The sequence below is a fragment of the Myotis yumanensis genome, unplaced genomic scaffold (assembly GCF_028538775.1).
Source record: "Myotis yumanensis isolate MYYU_CA2020_CCGP unplaced genomic scaffold, mMyoYum1.0.hap1 SCAF_6, whole genome shotgun sequence".
NCBI classification, from domain to species: domain Eukaryota; kingdom Metazoa; phylum Chordata; class Mammalia; order Chiroptera; family Vespertilionidae; genus Myotis; species Myotis yumanensis.
In genome coordinates, this window is record NW_027223757.1 from 19,158,855 (window position 1) to 19,180,121 (window position 21,267).

Consider the following 21,267-nt stretch of genomic DNA (forward strand, 5'->3'; position numbering starts at 1 on the left):
CTGTTCTCCGCTTCAGAAATGCCTGAGTCTGAATCAAGGCTAACTGTCATCTGATCACTGTGCTGGTGAGATTCTACTCCTGTTTCAGTCAGCTTGAGCCCCTGAGTCCCGGATGCCCTTGAGAAAGAAGTTGCAGAAATAAGAAAAGAGGGACACTTATACTTACTTGGTAGGACTATTAGCAAAACTGTGACTCCATGTGAGGTTTCAAAGGGCTGCTTATGTGGCTTCACAGTTTGTACACTTGTACACTGCACAAAAGGACTCAGCCAATGGACAGGTTAGGGGATCAAATCCAATGTGCCCCCTTCTTTCTGTGCCCATTATTTCTTCCCTTTTTTGCATATGCCCAGAGAAAACCCTTTTTTACTAATTTGTAGAAAGGCACCATGTAAGCAGGTAAACTACAGAAATATTGCACAGCCATTTATATTGCAGCCACGCTCCTCTGTGCCTTAGCCAATTCTGTTCCCTTTGCCTGTTCAACTCTTAAAATTCAGCTCTATCTTCCTGAAAGGGTCCTTAATTAATCATAATATTGGTTGGTTGCCCTTTTCTATGCTTGCAAAACTGTATTTGCTTATCTCTAGACTTTCAATGCTACATTTTTAAGTATGTCTTTCTTCTTCCTGGACTGCAGTACAAAGACTGTGCCTTATTTATATTAGTACTAGAGGCCTGATGCATGAAAATTCATGCAAGAGTAGGTCTTCCTTCCCCCAGCTACTGAAACCAACTTCCCTCTGGCACCTGGGACCCGGGCTTCCCTCCTCCGGCTGCTGGTAGGCACCCGGAAGGCACCTGGGAACCTGGCTGGCATCCCCCAGGCCACCTGCAGGCACCCGGGACCTGGGCTGGTTTCCCTCCGGCCCCGGCTTTGTCAGGAAGGACGTACGGAATGATGTCCAGTCTAATTAGCATATTACCCTTTTATTATAGATTATGTAACAGTGCACAGTAGATGTTTGAGGAAGGGCAGGAGGTGGAGAAGCAAGAGATTGTCTAATTTGCTTAGGGAGATCAAAGCATTCTTTTCAGTTCATAGATAATGGAAACATATGCCACAATTTTAGCCAAAAGTTGTTGAAGAAATGATGGAGTAGAGTGGGATAACAGTCTCACCAGTGTTGCTTTCTTCTTCTTACTGTTATCTCTCTCCACTTCTGCCAGTCTTTCTATCTCTATCGCTATCTCTATCTCTATCTCTCATCTCATTTCTATCTCTATCTCTAATCTTCATCTCCATCTCCATCTCTGTCTCTATCTCATCTTTCTATCTTGGTCTCTCTTCCTCTATGTTGCTTCTAAGTCATTATATTACCTGCATATGTTATCTGGAGTATCATTTATATTTAAAGTGTCTCTTTCTAAAATACTGCAATTTGATTTGAGAAAGTTAGCAAATATGGAAGGGAACAGTGACTTTGTTATGTCAAGGTGTTCCTCTCTAGCAAGAAATCCAATAAGCTCTTTGTTTAAAAACATCCTCATTCTGTCTTGCATATGAAAATGAGAGGACTTCAGATTTTAAATTACAAGTAATGTTGGTAGGGTGAAATTCTGAGAATTTGGAAAGGTCCAATGGACTGTGATTTATATCAATTTTTATTAGATGAGTCCTAGTTGATCAGACTATACAGCACTGTTATTATTAATAAAAGTTATATGGTAAGCAGTATTGTTTTCACTGACCCTAGAATCACTTTTTAATTCTATTGAAACATTTTTACAAGTATCTCAGAATACTATTCTATGTATAGAAACCCACATACATATCCATCAGTAATAAAACCTGAATGCACACTTTCAATAAAGTGACATATAGGTTATCTATCATGTATAATCAGTAAGTTTTCTTATATGTTCTACAATAAAAAAAAAGTTTGATGCTTCTTCAGTTACTCTAATTTTCTCATGGACTGAGGTGTGTGTTTTTTTTATTATTGTGAGAGAATTGTAGACTTATTAATTGGTATCTGTGTTGAAAAAAATTTCCAGATCTTGTTATAGAACACCATCTCTCCTGAGGACTGTAAGTCATTTTGAGGAAAGTGAACTGAAAATAATGGGTTTTTGTTGACTGTGATAATGATCATTGTATATCGTTATTCTAAAGAAGCAAAGTCACTCTCTTAATGATAAACAAATTGAGATACATTTGGGCATGATCATAAGCTCTGAATATCAAGTAAGGCAAGAAGAATTGGGTTAAAATTCAAAAGGATTTTCCTATTATGTTTCTCAAATACCACCCTGAAGGCATTGTGGGGGAATGTTAAGCACTCAAACATTAGTTCACATTTTACAAAAAACAATTAATAAGCAATTATATTTGTTGGTGGCAATGTTTTTCCAAGCAATATTTATGCAGTGACTTTCATAATTCATAAAATATTTTATGAATATAATTTTTAAAATTAACAGCATTTTAAAAATTATGATAAAAGGTTAATTCTGCAAGACTATTATGGCATCTATATATGTTCTAGAAAACTTGGACTGAATTAATGACTTTGCACCATACTTGTGATGTTATTAAAGTATCCTCATATGATGTACTGGATTTAAACCATTTCTTCTTCGACTGGTAGAGAGCATTTCTCTACACAATGACTTACACATCTGTGAGTAGATGAGCATAATTGTAGTGTACTATAGTAATTATATTCCCCCACCTGGTTTTTGTTCCCCTTCAATTTTTTACTTTGTTGAAAAAGACATTTTATGTTGCTAACACAGTGCAGATAACAGAGCTAGCCTGACTGTAATATTTCAGATACACTGTTTTGCTTCTCTTTTGGCAAGTGTGGCTTAATAGGAAGCATGAGCAAATATAATTGAAAGAGAAGACAGAGCAGAATATAAATAGGTGCTTCTTATAAAGATGTATTTGTGCATCTGTAGCATGAAGTAGCATTTTTAATATAACATAGGGGAAAAGGATAATTTTATACTATAATTTTTAAAATCTCTGCCATGCCACATAAATAAACTTGTTTTACCAATAATATCTAAAATAGTGATTAGTCCTTTTTTAAAAAAAATAGAGTTTGCTAATATGAGTTGTGGCAGTTATGCATCATCTTTCAGCATGTTAACATGGTATACAGGCATATGTACTTCTCAGTAAAGACTCTTCAATGAAAATCTGCCTCTGTTTGGATATGCAAACACATACAAACCTATTGTTAATATAAAGATATCCATAACTTCCACCCAAATAATAAAGAGAACCTTTTGAGTTATAATTTTCCATTTAATAAATTTTGGAATTCTCACTACTGAATTTCCTTGTGAGCCTGTTTTCTCATAACAAGCTCCTGCTGCAACAAAAACCAAAAAAATGTGAACCTTACATATTTGTACTGGAAACAACCAATTGGAGTAGATAGATATAATGTGTTGTACTGCAAAGGCTTTCCAACATGGACGTGGATTCCTCTAAGAAATATGCCAGGAGCAGATTTCTTATTATGCTTTGGTCTCGTCTTTAGTGCCAGTAACAAGATTTTTTTTTTTCTTGCTGAAACCTAATTACTAGTGGGGCTGGCAGGATTTCATCTTGTATCTACACTACAGTTGTGGAAAAACACTTTTAATCATCTTGCATTTGAGAAAAGGAACACTTAAAAAGAAAATGTATCCTGAGAGAGGGAGAGTGTGAAAAATATGTAAGTATTACCCTGATGGGTTTCACTAATTCCTCCCAAATACTCACTGATGAATTCTTTTGCCTTAGGTGTGCAGAAGGCTATTTTGGACAACCTTCTGTAGTTGGAGGATCATGTCAGCCATGCCAATGCAATGACAACCTTGACTTCTCCATCCCTGGCAGCTGTGACAGCTTGTCTGGCGCCTGTCTGATATGTAAGCCAGGTACAACAGGCCGGTACTGTGAGCTCTGTGCTGATGGATATTTTGGAGACGCAGTTGATGCAAGGAACTGTCAGCGTAAGTCTGAACTATTGATGCCCCTGACAGAATTGATGCATTGCACCTCAGAGTAGCTGATGAGTTCTTGAGTGAGATTGGAGAGTAGGAAATTATGTGTAATACATCTATGATAGATGTACAACCTATACACAGAGTTTGCATATCCTAAAATATTTTCTTACCAATAGAGTAAATCACTGGAAAATTAATGCATTGTTGCAGTGCCATTGTTTTTCAAATGATGCACATATTTCCGTTTACATGTGGAACAAATATTCTAAAATAATGTATGTCCATAGCAGAAAAGAACATTTTGAAAAATAGGTTGGACCTATTTAGCCTTTATTGATTTATCTCAGATCTAATTATTTTCTTGAAATAAATTTATCTGCCCACATTATTGAATTAGTATCTATCAGTAGGTGTGAGTCTGTATTCCTTTCATATGTGAACTTTACATTCTCACATTTTATCATAGTTGTAAAATTCTGCCAATATTTTTGCACACTGTCATTTGTAATTGTTAAATGATTAACCTTCAACTTAGGACTATTCATAGAATGCTATCTGTTATCCTTCCACAAAAGTAGCTATTGTAGGGCCTCATTCATAATGGTCAGTATATCCCTCCCTCATCTTTCCCTTCTTAGTTGTGTTATAGTGTTGCAGAGAATTTGCCATTGCTTTATATTAGTGCTAATATAAACGCAAGGGAGGTCTTGTGGAGAGTGAAATGGAATGTTAGTCCATATTAGTCCTTGAGTGGTTTGCACTGCCATCATCAGCTTCATCTGTTGTCAGAATCCTCAAGCAGAACAAATATCAGCCCAACAGTTTAATTCTGCCAGTTGCATTATGTAAGAAGGGACTCTTCCAATCATTCAGTGGCTCCCAGGAACTGCAAAAATATAGAAACCACTGGAAATCTAGTCAGTTATTATCTAGGCTGTAAACACCCATTTCAATAAGAGTCGTGTCTTTCTCCTCATAGATTTGTAAGGTGAGTGTCGGTTTTTTGTCACTTGAAAATGACCATTTGTTGAATCAAAACCAAATCACTCTGGGACAATGACATCTATTAGTTTCATCTGTCAATTAATGATTTTTAAAGCAGGTTTTCCAACAGCTCTAGAGGGCTTTTAAACACTGTGGGTTTATGGCATCTTTGCAAAATCATCAGGAGCTTTTAAGAAATTCGTCCATTCAAACACATCATCTAGGATCTGCACTTTCTAGTTGTGTGATCTTGGGCAAGACATTTCACCTCACTGAGACTCAGTTTCATCGTTTACATAAAAGGTCACAACTTTCTATGGGGACTAAAGGATCTGCCCCACAGAAAGTATCCATTGAACTGCCTGGGATCTGGCATGCTCACACGTGGTAGCTCCTTCTGTAGTAGTGCTGTGGTGGTAGTGAGTTCTGTGGGGTGTTCATTTTAGGGCTGTATTAATCATTTAATGACCTCTTTTTCTATTTTCCAATAAACCCCTCCAAAAATTTTGAGGAGATTCTTTCACTCATTTTATTGTGGTAAATCGGGGGTCGGTGGCTTAAAACCTTAAGAACACATACAAGAATATGTTATGAAAACATTTGTGAATCATCACCAATTTTTATATTACTTGCCATGAGAAATAGACATGATTAGGGTTTTTGATGCTTCTTGTCATGTCATTAAGATTAAAACTATAAGAAGCTAATTTATTATCTATTTTGGGGATAATTTTTCACAGATATAATAGCTTTTCTCTGCATAGGTGGTAAACCCTCAAGAGAATAAAATTCACGATAAAGCATTATTTACTTGCCTCTAAATTGCTTCATGAAAAGTACACCACTACAAAGAAATATATTTTGCTTTTCAAATTTATCTATAGTGTTTGTGTCATACATTTCTTTAAAAATGCCACTTAAAAATTGTACATTGCTTTCATTATTTGCAGAATGACTTTAATTTATGGTAAATATAATCTTATACTCCCACTCTAAAAATAAAAGTGGCTTCTAAATTCTTAATTATTTAAGATTTTAAAAACATTTTTGTACAATATGCATAAGAAACATGCATAAAGAAATTAAAAGTTTATACAATAATTCTAGTGTCCAAATGAAATGGATAGTTAAATAAAATATTTTTTTCAGCCTTTTCTCATACCCCAAATATAGACTGTCCTTGGACCATGTCCCAGGGAAAGTGACTGGCTGCAGATGGGGCTGGGCCCTCAACACCCACTCAATTGCTATCAAGTTGGCAGACACTGAAGGCCAAACTACTGGAAGAAAAATCAGACAGTTTTTAGAAAAGCAATAAAACTAAGTAGAATCTGGAGCCAGATGAACAGAATAATAACATACGCTGATGGAGTAGCTATTTATAATGTATTTATAAGTTGTGCTCAGATCAAGGTATCTAGAAACATGAAATATTGTATAAAACTTTACAAAACCATCTATGACTAATCTAAATTCCCATATCATCTCCCCCTTATATATATTTTTTATGCTGGTATCAATGCAATTGCATATACCATTGAAAATATACTCATAGAGTACAGAGTGAGCCAATAATTACGGTTGCATTTGTGAAAAGACCATATACTTTTTAGATTGATCTATGGCTCAGGATGATATCAGACAACTTCATAACATAGAAATGACAAATAATTACTTAAAACAAATATATTTTCTATCTTCGGAGATAGTATGTAAGTTGTAAAGTAAAAGTTCTTCTTGAAAATTGTAATGGTACATTCGTAGTACATGTGAAACAATGTTTTTATCTTACATCCTTTCTAATCTTAAAGGTATGTATGTGTATGTGTATATATATTTTATATATATATAAAATTTCCCCTCAAACTCGTGTTTTGAGCTTAACAAAAAACAGGCACATAGTAAATAATTATTAAATTTAAAAAAGCAATGTTGCTTGATTAATAGTGGCATTAATATTATACCATGGGTGCTATTAATTTTGATAATTTCTCAAAAAATATTTTAGCTCTATAGTTAATATGCATTACTTAAAATGGGGATTACAATATTTTAAATGTTACGCCAATGCATCTATAAAGAAGTGAAAGAGCTGAAGAAGTGATGGGAAATAACATTCACCTGGAGTCAGGACTCAGCTATATCACCTACCAACCGTGGCCTTGGACAAGTTGTGACTTCTTTGAATTTCAATGTCTTCATTCTCAACATTGGAATAATAATGACTGTGCCAGGCTTTATACAAATTGATCCTACAGTTTGTAGAGTTGTAAGGATCAAATGACATAAAGCCTAACAGGTCATCTAGCACAGAGGTGGGGAACCTTTTTTCTGCCAAGGGCCATATGGATATTTATAACATAATTCGTGGGCCATACAAAATTATCAACTTAAAAATTGGCCTGCTGTATTCGGTAACATTTAATTAACTCACCCCTAATGCCTTGGCATAGCCAAGTCAAATGATTTTTGTGGGCCTTACGTGGCCCTCAGGCTGGACACCCTCCACCCCTGACCTAGCAAGTCAGAAAACATTCCATTCTAAAAAGTTAGTTGTCAGTATTACTATCTTGGGGATATCATTATTCAATAAGCCTATTAAGACTATTAGAACGTTTTTCCCTGCCACTGATCTCCCTTTTCTTTACAGCTTGTCACTGTAATGCCAATGGCTCCTTCTCTGAGGTTTGCCACACTCAGACAGGACAGTGTGAATGCAGACCTAATGTGCAGGGCCGGCGGTGTGATGAATGTAAGGTAAGGATAGGAGCTTACTTCCTCCTTGAAAAGGCTCATTAGCTCTCGACGATACACATCTTAGTATATTAAAAGAAAGGATTGGGATTATCTAATTCTACATGTGAAATTACTGGGATCACTGAAATGGTTTCTCAAAATAGAAAAAAATTTGCTGTACACTAGCGTTTGACCTTCAACTTGTATTGCCTTGGTTTTGTGTAATATTTACTACACTTCAGATGTTTCTGAATCAGATAATAGAAATTTACTCTCCAGTCTACGGAGACAAAAATATCTTTCCTTTGCCTTTACCTTGTTGGCAGAATAAAATGTATCATACCCTTTGCTTTTAGCAAACTCCTTGTTCTAGTTCCATCATTTAGATGTCAGTTCCGATGAGCACTTTACTTAAATGTTTTCAGTAGAGAAGTGAATAGAGGTAGTTTTTAGATACGCCTTTGGCTAAAGTGAAACAATAATAAAAATCTCCTGCTCTCAGTTCTGAGCCCATTGCCCCACCTTCAGTATGGCAAGACCTTGAGATCCCTCTGTGAGAGCAAGCGAGTTTGCACCACCTCTCACGTAAATATGCATTTTTGGTGCTGACAACTGTTAAATAGAAGCAGGCACTTCTCAGATGTCATCAAACTGACCTTTCTGTAGGAAGCTTGAAAATGTCACCTGTTTCCATCTCCTGAATAATATTGTATGCTCTTACTGTTGTTTGTTTTTCTTTTTCTTTTGGCTTTTAAAGTCCAATATGTGGTGGGACCCTGAGAAACGATTCTGTGTGTTATGTGACTGCAGTCCCATTGGCTCTCTGTCACCGCAGTGTGATATGACAGGAAAATGTGTCTGTAAATCAGGCTTCGTAGGGAAACAGTGCAACCTGGGCAGGCAGGTGCATCGACAGAAGGAGCATCCACGAAGAACGCAACCGGTGCTGGGGTCTCCGCAGAGATGGGGTCCCAGCAGCTCCAGAGGCTGCCCTCGGGGAGCCTACTGGCCCGCGGCTCGGGTAATCCCAGCGGTGCTGCATGGCTCTGGCGTGGCATGTTGTGTTCCGTGTGCTGCGGCTGACAATCCCTGATGCCATTTTACAAAAAAATGGTTGCTAAGTGTGCAAGTTGCAAATGCAAAAACTAGACAATTCCTGATCGATGACTTGCCTTTTAAAAACAGCTATCATGTTTCCAAAAGTATATTCAAGTTCATAGGTTAATAAAGTTTTGATTAACCATGAATGTGCAGAAAACAGAGAAAAATATATGTGTGGGAACCTTTCATCTTAGAAGTGGAAAGGTCCTTGGGTATCATTTGGAGCAAACTCCTTTCTATGAATGAACAAATAAAGAGAAATCTAGCAAAGAAAGGAACTTGCCCAAGAAAATTCAGCTCATTGACCTGCCAATTTCAGCGTAATGAACAACTTGATTGCATGTCCACACCATAATTTTGCTCTAGGATACAACAAACACAAGAAACACATTGTAAATGCACAACATACACCAAGTATGGAAGCGTATTCTCTGATACAAAAGATGGAACCCCTTCTCATAAGGCAAAACAAAACAAACGTTGGGAGGAAGGGAGGAGGGAAAGCTAGGCCCGCAGCCAATCTGCAGAGCAGCAGGGGACGGCGAGGGTAGGGGATAGAAGAAAGTGAGAATGTACTACAAAGTAAGGAAGCAAAGGGGTGGCTCCTATTGACATTTTAAGAAAACGAGTTCTCATTTCAGACTGCCTCAGATCAAATCTCAGCTTCACCACTTCCTAGCAATAAAACAGTTCCTTCAATCTTCCATAATTCGGCTTCTTCATCTCTAGTAGGACCTACTTCAGGGTTTGAGTCTGTTTGGGTTTTCCAAGAGGCAAGCACAAAGAGACTTACTGCAAACAATGCCCATGAAGGATGACAGGGGAGGGAGTATAGTATGCAGGGAGCCTTCTGCTGCAGTGCAGGTCTGACTGTGTGAAAGGAGAGAGGGAAGGAAAGAATGGGTAGAAAAGCCTCATTCGGTGCATTCTGCCCAAATCCCCAATTCTCGGCCAAGCCAATGGGAATGCCGAAGCAAGATTTGCTCCTTAGGGGAATCCTGGTTTGCACAGAAAGTCATCAGTTATTGACTAGAAGAAGCGAGACCTGCTTTGAGCCCCTCCTGTGGAAGCTGCAGGCTGCCCCTCAGGGACACTCCTCATGGCAGGCTCTCTTGCAGGAAGCTCTGCCCAGGCACCCCCATGCCTGTTTCAGGGGAGTCATGAGAACAGTGCATAAAGGACGGACACCTATGGAGAATTCTTTATAAATGTTAGATATTGTTAATACTATTGATATTAAATGAAAAAACTCTTTAAAAGAGATAATGTTCTTAAATTTTTTTTAAAAAAATGCATGCATAAAGTAAAAGAAAGGAGCACTAACTGATCAAAATGTCTCCAGTATATAAACTTAGCAGAAATTCAACCCTCGTTCATGTCCTTTTCCTACAAATCTCACAGCACAGCTGTATAAAGCGGTGTCTGTTCTCTGTGGCAAGTATGTGTGAGCTAGGGGCACCAGCTCTGAAGGCAGGCTGGCTAATTGGAATCCTGACTGCTCCACTGGTGAGCTGGTGACCTTAGGCAAATTACTTGACTTTTCTGTGCCTGGGTTTCACTACCCTGTAAAAAGGTGATAATATTTACCTCACAAGATTATCTTGAAGATTAAATGAATTGCTATTTCTAGAGGACTTTAGAACAGTGCTTGGCATACTGTAAGCACAATATATAAGTTCTAGTTGTTATTATTATACCAAGTAAGAATAATTTATGGGAGCGCAACAAACTTCCCAGTGAAACTGACTGGCACTCTCTCCCACCTTGTTTCACCTCATTAATTTCCATCACTGACTAGGGATGTTTACTCCTTAAATTTGTTTACATCAGGGGTTTTCCCTAGTCTCTGAAATACATTTTTGAACAGCAAACTTGTTAAAATTATATTACTGAAAGTGAGCGGTATTTATTTTGGTATAACTCAGCCTTTAAAACTGCATAATTTAAACACTAGAAAAATATGGTAGAGACATTTCTTCTTGTAAATTTCTTTACATGATCGATCAACTTTGGAAATTTTTAATGATAACTATTATTTATAAGTTTATTTAATATTTTATTAATTTTCCATTAAATATATGTGTATACATGTGTATATATATATATATGTGTGTGTGTGTGTGTGTATGTAAGTATGCTAAGTAAAGAAATATTTAGGAAATAAAGATGAGTATAAAGTACTATATTTAAAATTCAGATTTCTAAGTGAAGAACATTTAGAAAATAAAAACAAATGCAAATATACTACTTCTATAATTCAGATATTTTTAAAAACTATTTTACTATATTGTTTTAGTTTTTTTTATGTATTTATGTTTCCATTTGTGTATATCTGAGTGGTAGGTATATCGTTTTAGGTATGTAATTAGAATCACAGTGTATATATAATTTTGTATTCTGCTTTTTGAAATTTTACTTAATGCTATATACTAAGCATATTCATGTCATTAAAACTGTTTCAAAACAGGATTTTAATGACTGCATATCATTTTATAGCATGAATGTACCATAATTTAATATATTCAAATTTTCTCTAACATTGAACATGAAGTGCTTCTACAGTTAATCACTATGATAAATAATATTTTAATGGGCATGCTTGAACTTTAACCCTTTTCCCAATTTCTAAGTCTTTCTCTAGGTCAAGTATCTAGAATCTTACACTGAAGTATTTTTATGGATAAAAATATTATATGTTTTAAGTTTTCTTTCTATAATTGAATTTCAATAGCATGTGTTAGGTCATTTTTAGAACTGATACACACTTCCTTCTTTAATCATGTAGTGAAGTCTGAATTAGAACTAGAAGTAAAAATAAAGTCAGCAGTAAATATAAATAAAATTATTTTTCAAACTCATTCAACCTATTTTATATTTTAAATACAAACCTATTCTTACCTATAGTCATTTTGAAAGAATAATTTTAGTGTGATTTTATTTTCTAGGACTTATTTTTAATACTGTTAACAATAATGGCAAAAATATTTAATGCAGCTTACATTTCTCTTTGAGTGGCTCACTGTAAGTAGCAAGATTTATTTTTACCAGGAAGTAACTATTAAGTCTAATTTTCCAAAATGGGAATTATTTTTTTACAAAGAAGTAATGACTGAGGTTAAAATATTATAATAATGTGACATATTTTATATTTAAAAAGACAACCCTGACATACTTTAAATAAGATATGTGCTTCTCATTTTTCTAGTAGGCGTAATTTTTAATCCATCAGCATTTTCTTATAGTCCCTCTAGATCTGTTGGCATGTATTTCAAAAAAGTCAGCCAAAGCTAGCAATGAAAACTTAACCATAGAAACTTACTTGTTATAAGTAGATAAGGGATGTGCATATAGATAACTCTCAGAGTATAAAAGTTTTTCTTCATTTACCTAATCTTTGATGTCTGTTTTTATAAATCAATTTCTATTGTTAAGATGAAACCCAAGAACTAGATGTTTGTCAAACCAATTATTTTGTCAGTGTAGGCAAAACCTGAAAATTATATTTATGATATGAGCCCTATAGTGGTGATTAGAAGTATTTATGGATATATGAAATATGGTAGATAAAATATTCGAGGATATTTTAATTTTAGGCTGTGAGTAACAATATTTAAAGCATTATCAAGTAGAAGGAGTTCATAAGATCTGAAAGTAATCAGTGCAGATTATGAGGATTTAAGCAAATAAAATTTTTAATTAAAATAAAAGTACCAACCTTAGCTTATTTCTACAGTGCCGTTAGAATCTTGGGAAGTACAGGGAAAAGTGAGTGAAAATATATCAGACTGGATAATAATGCCCTAATTCTGCCTTGATCTGGATGAAATTTCAAAGTAACTGAACTTTTATCTTTGGATATTACAAAAAGTTTCCATTAGATTGAATGACAACTCAGTTGTCCTAACATCAGTGAAGAAACTTTCATAACCCTTAGGCTCCTTTTTTCTCCTGCCTGATCTTTTAGTGCTGTGGGTCTTGTTCTATAGTGAATGAATCGATTTAAATTTAACGTTTCTCTTTCCTTTCCTATGCCAGCCCGAAACCTTTGGCCTACAGTCGCCAAGAGGATGTGTTCCCTGCAACTGTAACTCCTTTGGGTCTAAATCATTCGACTGTGAAGAGAGCGGCCAATGCTGGTGCCAGCCTGGAGTGACAGGGAAGAAATGCGACCACTGTGCCCATGGCTATTTCAACTTCCAAGAAGGAGGGTGCACAGGTCTGTTACTGAAGACTCAGCAGGGCACATTCATTCTCTGGGTCTTGGCTCTGTAACAGTTTGTTCGTCAGGGTTTCCAGAAATTAAAGGACAACAAATATATGATATAAAATATCTAACCTAATAAGAAACATCTATTTATTTTAAATAAATTATCAAAAGAAATACACTGCAATTTGAAACATTGCATTATGCAAAACTGTGCTTGCAAATACTCAATATAACTCCATCAGCAGATCCCAATTCCGCTGTGTCTCTCTCTCCCTGAGTGTGACCTCCATTCAGCCAGTCACTCAAAGGCTACTGCAGCTCGAAAGTCAAATGTTCAATTTTTCTGGTGCCAATGTTGTCTTAGTTTAAATTCTACCCCCAAGCTAATACAGCTCAACTTTTCCTTTTCCTGTTGCAAAATTGGTACAAGCATTAGGGGAGTTAATATATTTTTCTGCTACAAAAAAAAAATTATGTTTGCTTCTACTTTCAGGTGCCTTAAAAACTGTGATATTCCGAGAAAGAAACAGATTGGCTCTAGATATTCGTTAGTTCATGGGAAAGTGCAGGTGGGGGTTTCTGACCATGATTTCCTCAAGCAGTATTCTCATATATCTAGCCACAGCCTTCTGACAAACATGATATAGAAAGTAGGAAATAGCACAAAATAATTGAAAGTAAAGACTTAACCTTGGCATTGATTTATGTGTCACTAATTTGGAATTAACCCTTATTCCAGCCAATTAACCTTTGCTTACTAAACTCACTGATTCAATATTGACGATATTCCTATATCCTCAGCATCATGATAAATACGTGGTACGATTTTAAGACTTTATTATGGACTCCTGTAGTGAATTTATGTAAGAAGTGCCAGAAATGATATAGGGAATTATTTTAAAAACCAGTTCCTTTTAGATATTCTCAAATACCTTTGATATACAGTTGTGATAGTAAATTAAACCATTATAAATTATTTTAAATGTTATCATTGTAGACCCTCTAAGAGTCTACGTGTGATCTCTATGTCAATATCTGAATACACTAAAATACTAAAGCTGCATTTTAAAATATACTCTGTTATTTAAATCTCTCTAGTTTTACTCAATAGGAGTTAATGAAATGGCACTATATATTCAAATATATCCACTACCAGAAATTATAAATGAGAGCAAGAACATTTTAAAAATTTTGAAATAGTGGTAACATTTTAGAACTTCAGACTTAGTAGCATTTAACCCAGAAAAACAGAACAGAGAACAAGCATGCTTTGCTCTAAAGAGCTTAGATTTGTTTATTGGCTACACAAATAACAAGTTATGTGACTTAACCAAATGACCTGGTTTCCCTGTCCCTCCACAAAATTCATCTATTAAATAAAGAAAATAATAGTATATACCTTGCTGGGTTTTTGTAAGAATTAGTGGAATTAATGGTTATAAAATATTTCGAGAAATTCCTGGCATATAAGGTCTATGTAAGTGTTTACTATTATTGTTATGAACGGTATTTCTTTATTAGTATGATTAATGTAGTAAACACCCTATTTTAACTAGAAAAAAGTAGTTAATTACTCAAGTTTTCCTATTTAGTCAGTATTATGATCCCATTGAAGAACTACTTAGAGAATTTCTATTTGTAGGTAATGATTTAAACCATCCCAAGACACTTTTTAGTACATTAATTTAAACACAGTATGCACTGTTTTTCTTCTTAATCAATGGTACATGTAAACTAAATCCTTTGGCTGAAAATTAGCAGCAATATTAATAACAACAAAAACAATAGCTAACATTTATTTAGTGTTTACCCTATGCCAAGTATTGTGCTAAACATTTTTCACAGCTGGTATGAAATGCTGTGAGCAATGATAATTATGATCCCTTAAAATGCGAGCTTAATCAAATATCCCAAATGTATTTTGTTTAAAAGATTTAATCATCATATAACCAATTAAAAGGTTTCTTATAATATTGGTCTTCTATTTTAATTCGAGTATTTGTTTTTTATTCTCTTGCTTTCTCCTCTTTAATATGAAACACTGAACCAAAGTATTATCAGTACCTAGGTAAACTATAGGTAATAAATGGCATACAGTCCTTGTCTTGGATGGCTGTGAAGATATCAAATATTATTTTTGCATTCTTTGAGATAGTGTATGGGTAGGGTTGAATTTATACTCTTCATATATTATATCATAGCATGGAAAATTCAAAATCTATTGAAAAGAAATAAGGCAGTTGGTAAATAAGACTCAAAAGCATCTTTATATAAATATACAGTTCTGTAATTTAACTATTTTTAAATATTTGCAAAACTGCAATGTCCTGATGTATGTTAGGCTATACTGAATTTAGGAAGCCTATTAAGCTTACAGGTTTTAACTACAAATCAGAGTCATCAATAGGAAGGAATTGTTAATCTCTACAGTGTAGAAAATTAATTATGAACTTAATTATAGAAATGAAATTCAGACCTTTATAATATCTAGATATGAGGTAACAGAGTTAACATGGAATCTGATACACCAATTCTTTCTTTCCTTAAGCTTATTTGAAAGGTTAAAAATGCTTTACCTTTTGAAATTATTAAGTGAATTATAATATATGTGTTGAACAACTCCTCTGTGAAGTACACTATACTATGATATAAAAAATGAAGGAGTTAAGTTTTCACTTGTAAGAATCCTTAACCATAGTATAGAAAATAAAACAACACAGATCACAATATAAAATGAACATTTAGTATCAAATGTTTACTTTTTGTTTCCCCTTTCATCTGTGAAGCTTGCGACTGTTCTCATCTGGGTAATAATTGTGACCCAAAGACCGGTCGATGCATTTGCCCTCCCAACACCATTGGAGATCAGTGTTCTCAATGTGTACCTAATACCTGGGGCCACAGCATTATCTCTGGTTGTAAGGTGAGTGAATTGATTTATTTCATCTGAAAATGTTTTTTTAAAAGATTTGTTCATGTTGGTAGAATTCTATAGTTGGGCATTTCAAAATCCAATATTATATTGCAAAACAATGTGGAACTATCATTATGGCGTGATTGCAGCTATTGATCAGTATCTAACATTTTAGTTGTGGGAAAGATAATGAAGTAAGTACACATTTATGCACCCTCATCTATGATACCTACCAAAAAGGAGGGGGAAAGAACAAAAAAAAAATCTGTAATAAAATGGAAACAGCTAGAGCCTAACACTTACACACAATGAAATATACCTGCAAAGTACAAGGAAATTGGGAACTAATTAAAGGAATTTGCCAAAAATATATATGAATTACCCTCAAATTAGGACTAGGTTTCAGTTTCCAGAAAATAATTGAGAAGATTCTGGAGAGTCATATTATCAACCTTTAGCCTAGAAAAATCCTCGTTTTTTTTCCATGGCTGGACCTAAGAAAGTTTCATGACCAAACTCACATTGAGAGACATATATTCAGCATGAGGGTGGAAGGAGCTCCAGTTTGTAAATTCATAGAGCTACATATTTGTAAACAAAAATTCCTCCAGAGTTCCAAAATTTTAGATGACTATGAACAATGCTACAAAATTCTATGACTGTTTGCATTTTCACTTTGAATCCAAGCATCTGCCCCATCCCTGGACTCATGAATAAGCCATATGAAACTTATGAGGGTTCCATTCCAGCCACAAAATCCAATGATGAGTCCAAACTCTAATGAAATTCCTGAAATTGAAGCTGATACCTAATGTTTAGTATATAAATCAGGGTAAAATATAGACCAAGGTAATTTTTTTAAAAGTAGTTGTAGGGCCCTAGCCAGTTTGTCTCGGTGGAAAGAGCATCGGCCTGCAGACTGAGGGGTCCCAGGTTCAGTTCCAGTCAAGGGCACAAGCCTAGGTTGTGGGTTTGATCCCCAGTGGAGGACATGCAGGAGGCAGACAATGGATAATTCCCTCACATCATTGATGTTTCTATCTCTCTCTCCCTCTCCCTTCCTCTCTGAAATCAATAAAAATATATTTTAAATAAATAAATAAATAAACGCAGTTGTAGGTTTGATACCATTATATAGTGATTATTGAATAAACATTATGTGGTTTGAAGTGTTTTGATTACCTTGAACCATTATTAAAAATATAAATTTCTGAATACACACCTCATCATGATGATCAATTACAAAAAATTCATAGAGCCCTCACAAATATTTATGAGCATATGTTCTATTTTAAATACTTGGATTACTATACTCCAAATCTGCAGTGATTTGAGATTTATAGCTTTCCTTTCTTTGTATCATGGATAATTTCTCAGTGCTGAGGTGTGAGCACACACATCATTTGAGCTTTTATTGGAGTAGAATACAAAGCCTGCCATCTCTTGCTAGCAGGGAAGTCATGCATAAATCCTCTCTTGCCAAAGAAACATTACATCTAATTATGATTTAAGTTTGATATCGGTTATAGTGCTATGTAAACATATGGTTAATGGTCTCATTTGTCTTTACTATGACTTCCTGGATGTACTTTCTGATTCAGAAAGTTCCCAATGTTTGTTTGTACTGCCAATTAGTCTTTAAGAATTATGTGAATATTTGGTAGCATTTTATATTTTAGTTAAATGATAAGGATGTCTCATCAGACATTTTTTTAAATGCACTGCATGATTATAGTTTCCATTCATATTATAATTTTCTATTTCTGATTATAGCCTATTTTGTTTGAGTCAATGAAAAAAATATTTATGTGAATAAGCCAATCATCCTTATTTTGAAATCTCATTCTACTCTTGTTCTATCAGGATGAGTTATTTAGAGGGATGACAGTGGGTTATTCTATGCTTTAGAAACTATATACATGTTTGTAATTGAATATTACATTTGGGGTTTAAAATAACTTTTAGTAATAACTCTTATGCAGCCCTTTTTACTGGACAGCAATGAAGACATAAAGAAATACTTCATCATAAAGACACCCAAAATAAGGCCTGGCAATTATTTTAACATCAGAATCTGGGAAGATATTTCAACAGAACATTTGGACAGGAAAGAGATGATAGATGGGAAGCTGGTGATTGTACATCACATTCTAGAAAGAGTAGTCCCATAAGTAAACTGCTGTTGGCAGGAGCAGAAGCAGTAATATCCCCAGTAGTGGTGGATATGAGAATTAAGCTGAGCAATGAACGTGTGAGAAATACAAAGTGAGATCCAGCCAGAATTAGATCTGGAAATTTGGCAAGTTGCTAGGCATATGAGTCTGCCATAGAGCTGTACATCTGAGAAGAAGAATAGTACAGCTCCAAAAAGAGTCAGGTGATCAACAAAGTATAAACACTGTGATACAGAAAGAGGTGGTACCCACTTGGATCCCAAGTAAGAACCCACTTGGGAGAAAGAAAGCACACCAGTTATTTAAGCAGGGAAAGTAGAATATAAAGACTTGTTAACTGGTAAAAGGTAGTTACTGAAAAAGGATAAAAGAGAGATATAAGGGATCCTGAAGTATCAGATATAAAAGAGCAGCTACTATTTCTAGGCTTTTGAAGGGCGGACCATAAAGGAATCAAGGGCTAGGAGAGGTCACACAGTTCCCTCTCCTCGACCCCAGCCAGGCTGAGGTTCAGAAATGTTTAAAGAGAGGGTGGCTACCACAGGATCACACAGCCTGCCTGTGGTAAGACAAACAATAATATCAACAAACCAGTCGACAGAGTTTGTGGGTAAACGCTAGTCTATGGAAGCTGCCCACCACTGTTGAAGGCCATGGGCATGCTGGAGCTACTTAGAAACAGCCTGTCATGGACAGAGCTATGTGCAAACCAAGCTACTCAGATAGCTGCCTATTGGAGAGAGTGGTTTTGAGGGCCCAGCTGGAATCATTCTGAACTTCTTGGGCTCTCAATGCTAAATAATAAAATAATGATAATGATGAGAGTAATGAAGACAGAACCCAGGACACAAGTGTCTTCCCACCACTGTGGTTTTATTGAGTCCCTCCAGTGCCCTTTGTTGATGAAGCTTAACATTCTGCAACCTGTCCATGGAAAAATGTGTACAGGTTCTAACTACAGTATCACAAACAGGGCAGGGAAGAGTGAATTTAAAGCTCAGAGACAGTAGATTGATCATTGGCACAGCTGATCTCTGAAAATGATTTATTTATTCCAAGATCCTAAATGACATTTTAGAAATACACTTGGCACTTTTATTACAAAGAGATATGAGCTTTGTAAATCAAAAGCCGCAAGATTTAAAAGAATAGAAGAAAAAAAGACACATGGATGAGCAGAAGTCAAAGAAGAGATAAAATAAAGAAATTATATTGGAGCCTGACTGGCATGGCTCAGTGGTTGAATGTTGACCCATGAGCCAGGAGGTCATGGTTCAATTCCCGGTCAGGTTTCTCTCTCATCATTGATGTTTCTCTCTCTCTCTCTGTCTCCCTTCCTCTCTGAAATAAATAAAAATATATTTTTTTAAAAATAAATTATTGGAAAGTGCTAAGCATGCAATAAATTGTGTAACTAAAATAAACACTGGTGGTATATACATACAATAGAATTTTCACTGTGTAAATTGGGAGGTATAAAATAGAGAATAAATTTGAGAGGCAAATAAGAAGGTAACTACTGAAGACATGAAGGTGTTATAGAGTTGATTGATAGACAAAAGTGGTATATTTTAGGAATTATAAGTGATCCTGAAGAACAAAACTGGTAAATTAGAACAGAAATAAAATTCAAAAACAAATTTGAAGAAATAGCACTAAATCAAAAAACAATTTGTTCCCAAACTAAAGTAACTCACCATGTTCCAGTGAATTAATTAAAACAACCTCAAACTTTAAAAAATTTTAGCAAAATTTTAAATTCCATAAATAAAGAGAAAGTCATATTTATATATGAATGAATGAAAAAAGTTACCAGCAAAGCATCTCAAATCAGGCTTGTCTGAAAAACAAAATGGCAAAAACAACACCCTCAATATCACTTCTCTAAATTCTCCCTGGCTTCCCTACATCAAGTTTGGTGCTCCTTATATGTTCACATAGCATTCTGCATCTCCCCTATTCTACAATGGTATTCCATTGTGTTCTATTTATATATTTACTTGTCTCCCTCCTTTAAACTATACTGTATGTCTCTGTACAACTTAAATGCTATAAAAACTAGATGATAAAGTAAAATGACTTTGTCTAAAGTCCCGTCTTTTGAAACAAAAAGAGTTTGAAGAAAACCCATACTTAATTCTCCCTTGCCACAGAAAGGCAGAGAAAGTACATTTCCATTCTTATTCAATAGCATCATGGTTTCTGGACACTCATATATTTTAGTAAATGCAGGAAGCAATTTTAGTGTTATGTTCACTGATGTTTCCCAAGCGACTAAACTAGAACAGTACAAAGGCATATCATAGACCTATGATTAAAATGTGTTTAATGGGAGCATAGAAACATTAGGATTAAAATTTTAAGATATTTCCCAGGAAACGGTGTTAGCGGTTGCTGTTTTTATCTCCTCCGTAGGCGTGTAACTGTAGCACGGTGGGATCCTTGGATTTCCAATGCAATATAAACACAGGCCAGTGCAACTGTCATCCAAAGTTCTCTGGTGCAAAATGTACAGAGTGCAGTAGAGGTTACTGGAACTACCCTCACTGCGACCCCTGTAACTGCTTCCTGCCCGGGACTGATGATGCGACCTGTGATTCAGAGGCTAAAAGATGCGCCTGTATGGATCAGACTGGGCAGTGCACTTGTAAGGTAAGTGCTGCCACAATACATTAAGGCCGCGACCTTCCTAATGCGGCGACCCTTTAATACAGTTCCTCATGTTGTGGTGACCCCCAATTTCATTGTTACAAATTGAACATAATTAAAGCATAGTGACTAATCACAAAAACAATATGTAATTATATATGTGTTTTCCGATGGTCTTAGGCGACCCCTGTGAAAGGGTTGTTCGACCCCCAAAGGGGTCGCGACCCACAGGTTGAGAACCGCTGCATTACGGAGAACTGGCCTCAAGTTTATTTTCATAGAGCAATAGTATTAACTTTAGTCAGTGTTCATTATCCTGCTTCATTGAGCTAAACAAACAGAAAAAACAAAACTCATTGATAGACACAATGTTTTTGTTTGTAAATTTCCATTGGCATATAGATAAACACGGTTTTTTAAGAACTTATATTTAACCAAAGACTTACTTTTTTCTAGTTGGTAGATGGAACATATTTTCAATAGTAAACTATTCTGTACATGTCCACTTTGCTTAAATAACAATAATCTAGAGGAGAGAAAAATACAGCTCTCTTAAG

The 21,267-nt window shown here is 35.3% G+C and overlaps 1 protein-coding gene across 1 annotated transcript in view; it reads left to right on the forward strand.

Annotated features, from left to right (window-relative positions):
• The window catches only part of LAMA2 (laminin subunit alpha 2), a 472,106-nt gene that overhangs the window by 289,554 nt on the left and 161,285 nt on the right, over window positions 1-21,267 (forward strand). The window contains exons 19-23 of the mRNA XM_070417672.1: window positions 3,740-3,951; window positions 7,580-7,686; window positions 12,802-12,982; window positions 15,760-15,896; window positions 20,477-20,713. Of these exons, the coding sequence (XP_070273773.1) occupies window positions 3,740-3,951; window positions 7,580-7,686; window positions 12,802-12,982; window positions 15,760-15,896; window positions 20,477-20,713 (874 nt within the window). The remainder of the gene's footprint in view (window positions 1-3,739; window positions 3,952-7,579; window positions 7,687-12,801; window positions 12,983-15,759; window positions 15,897-20,476; window positions 20,714-21,267) is intronic.